At 41.4% G+C, this 3,337-nt stretch overlaps 1 protein-coding gene across 2 annotated transcripts in view; it reads left to right on the top strand.

Annotated features, from left to right (window-relative positions):
* FMO2 (flavin containing monooxygenase 2 (non-functional)) overlaps nt 1-3,337 on the top strand; it is a 29,251-nt gene that overhangs the window by 14,961 nt on the left and 10,953 nt on the right. For both annotated transcript variants that reach the window (XM_011970814.1, XM_011970815.1), the window contains 2 exons: nt 714-902; nt 1,718-1,880. In XM_011970814.1, the coding sequence (XP_011826204.1) occupies nt 714-902; nt 1,718-1,880 (352 nt within the window). The remainder of the gene's footprint in view (nt 1-713; nt 903-1,717; nt 1,881-3,337) is intronic.

Here is a 3,337-nt window from a genome sequence, read left to right as displayed (position 1 = left end):
AGCCCGTGTAGTGGCACATGCCTGTGGTCCCAGCTACCTGGGAGGTTGAGGTGGGAAGATCACTTAAGCCCAGGAGGTTGATGCTGCTGTAAGCCATGATCATGCCACTGCATTCCAGCTTGGGCCACAGAGTGAGACCCTGTCTCACAAGTAAATAAATAAATAAGATATCAGTGCTACTCACCTTTATCACTTGACAATGATTGATTTGTGTAAAGGGATTCAAATCAAAATGTGTCAAAATGTGTAAACTCCCTTCCTCCAAAAGTATTCATTTTAGAATACTGAAATTCTCTATTATGTTCTCTGCCCAGTGTCCCAGGGTTTACTGGTTTCTAAAGAGCTGGTGGGTGTATACAGCCTCCCCAAGGGGAATTCAGGAAGTAAGCTGGTTGTCACAAAGACTGGCATTAAATAGGTAGAGACCCAGGATCCTAATATCTTGCAATGTGCCAAAATAATTGTCCCTGTGCCCAACCTCACCATTGCCACATCACTCCTACCCCTCACAGTGAGCGTTACAGGCAGGCAACAAACTGGTGTCATCACAGAATGATTGATGGAACACATAGACTGCACTCATCACCTAAACATTGTCATCACACCACAGCAACCAAAGACAATTGCATCACCCAGGGGTTAGATGTAGGAAGAGTAAAAGACAAACAAAAAATTTGAGTGTGTAATTATCACTATTGTATTTGATCCTTCAGGAGAAGGTGGAAGATGGCCGAGCAAGCATCTATCAATCTGTCGTTACCAACACCAGCAAAGAAATGTCCTGTTTTAGTGACTTTCCAATGCCCGAAGATTTTCCAAACTTCCTGCATAATTCTAAACTTCTGGAATATTTCAGGATTTTTGCCAAAAAATTTGATCTGTTAAAATATATTCAGTTCCAGGTAAGGTATTTTTGGGGAAATGGGTTTCTCTACATTGGTCCAGCTATTTAAATAGAAAAGTTATTCTGATAATGAAAGCAATTATGAATAAACTATCCCATTCTAAGTGTTTGTTGAAATATAACAACCTGATGTAAAACCCAAAAAGTAGTGTTATTACACTTAACGTTCCTGACATATGCCAATTGCATGATCACTTGAATTATTGGTTTGTTTCCTTGTTCAGACTATCAAATAACAAACAGAAGTTCTTTAAAAAAAACTTTTTTCGTAATAGAGCATTGTAATGAGAATGTACATGCCATGGTAAACTATGTGTATATTCAGGGAGTTAAAGGAAGACAAAGGTTTTTAAATGGGGGAAAAATACAATTACATAATTGTTTTGAAATAATTATATAAATAATATAAAGGGCAATAACAAAGGTGTTGCCAGTCCAAGATTGGACAGTCACTGAGCAGATGTTCTTGTAGAAGTCATTTTTGTGTAAGATTATGATGGTCTTTCTGCAAGGTGGTGGTTTTTGTAGTCTTTTCTGTTACCAGGCACACACCATGAGAACCCACTCTTTCTGGCCTTTCCCACTTCTATTTGTCGGGTTTCTTAACATTAGTGACTCCATCTGGATTCTGACAGTTTTCATAAGAACTTGTTTTTCTTTTCTCTCTCAAGTCCTTACTCAGTATTCAACACCCTTAACAGACTGGTCCCACTGCTGAGTCAGGCCTCTTGCACGAAGCAGCGATGAGAAGGACACACTTGGCCCATGTTATCCTGGAGTAATTCTCAATGATGCCTTCTCTGTTTCTTCAAGACAACTGTCCTTAGTGTGAGAAAATGTCCAGATTTCTCATCCTCTGGCCAATGGAAGGTTGTCACTCAGAGCAATGGCAAGGAGCAGAGTGCCGTCTTTGATGCAGTTATGGTTTGCACTGGCCACCACTTTCTACCTCATATCCCACTGAAGTCATTTCCAGGTGAGACCCGCAGGGATTCCCAGCTTTTTGGAGTAGGTTTCCAGGTACTTTATATGTAGTTTAGATTGACAGGCAGGATTCATTGCTGCAACTAGGCACAACTTGGCTCAATAAGATTGAGATAGAGCTAAAAAGATGAAAGACACCAAACAGCATCTTTGTTTCTATCGGCCTCTGAGTCTTCATCACACATAGATCTCAGAGCCAACTTCCTTGAAGTCACTAAATCCTCAGCAGAATTTTAGAGAATGCACATCAAACTGGTTCTCTGTTGGAGAGGCCCTTTTAGTCGTGTGCTTGCATTGGCCTTTTTCTACCCTGTCAAACACCGAGCCTTTTCCACAGGTCCATTCTCACACACAAGGGGAGCACTCCTAGAAAGAAATGCTTCTGCAGGTTAGTGATGGGGAGAGAAGTGCAAGAATAGAACCCTGCATCCACCTGTTCTGGTCCACCCAAGTCTTTCCTCAGAGAACACACTTCTTTCCCAAGGCCCTCAGGAAAATAGGTAATATAGTGGTTCATAGGCCAGGCTTCATATTAGAATCACCTGGGGGAACTTCTAAATCCCTGATGGCCTGGGGACCTACCCCTAAAGATTCAAACACTATGGAGTAGGGTTAGAGCAATGAAAGTTTGCTCAGGTGATTTTAATATATAGTCAGGATTAAGACCTGCTCATCTAAAGCAATTGTTCCCAAATAGAGTCACCTGGAGGGCTTTTCAAAGCACAAATTGCTAGGCCTCACCCTCCATATTTCTGATTTAATAGGTGCTATGGCTTGAATGTCCTGTCCAAAACTCATATTGAGGTTAATCCCCAATGGGGCAGTATGAAGAGATGGGGCCTTTAAGAGGTGATTGAGTCATAAGAGCTCTGCTCTTATGAATGGGTTAAGCCATTTGTGGATAAATGAGTTAATGGATTCTTGGGTTATCACAGGAGTGGAATTGCTGGCTTTATAAGAAGAGGAATAGAGACCTGAGCTAGCGTGTTAGCATGCTTGGCTCCCTCACCATGCAATGCCCTGTGCTGCCTTGGGACTCTGAAGAGTCCAAACCAGCAAGAAGGCTCTTAGCAGATTCAACCCTTCAACCTTGACTTCTCAGCCTCCACAATTGTGTGCCAAAATAACTTCCTTCCACTATAAAATATTCGGTTTCAGATATTTTGTTAAAAATAGAAGACAAACTAAGACAGTAGGTCTGGCATGAGGCTAAGAATTTGCATTTCTAACACCAGGCAATGCTGATATTGCTGGCCATGTGACCACACTTTGAGAACCAATAATCTAAAGATTCTTTCGAGCAACCCCACCGTCAATGGCAAATCCTTTATAAAGTCGTATGTTTCTGGGAAGTGTAATAGTAACTAGGAAAGGACACAGAGAAGCTTGTCTGTGATTAACCACCAGCAAGTCACTGACTTACACAATATGGAAACCAACTCCTATGTT

This window comes from Mandrillus leucophaeus, unplaced genomic scaffold (assembly GCF_000951045.1).
Source record: "Mandrillus leucophaeus isolate KB7577 unplaced genomic scaffold, Mleu.le_1.0 Scaffold975, whole genome shotgun sequence".
Classification (NCBI taxonomy): domain Eukaryota; kingdom Metazoa; phylum Chordata; class Mammalia; order Primates; family Cercopithecidae; genus Mandrillus; species Mandrillus leucophaeus.
The sequence above is the reverse complement of the archived record's forward strand: the minus strand, read 5'-3'. Positions and strand labels throughout refer to the sequence as shown.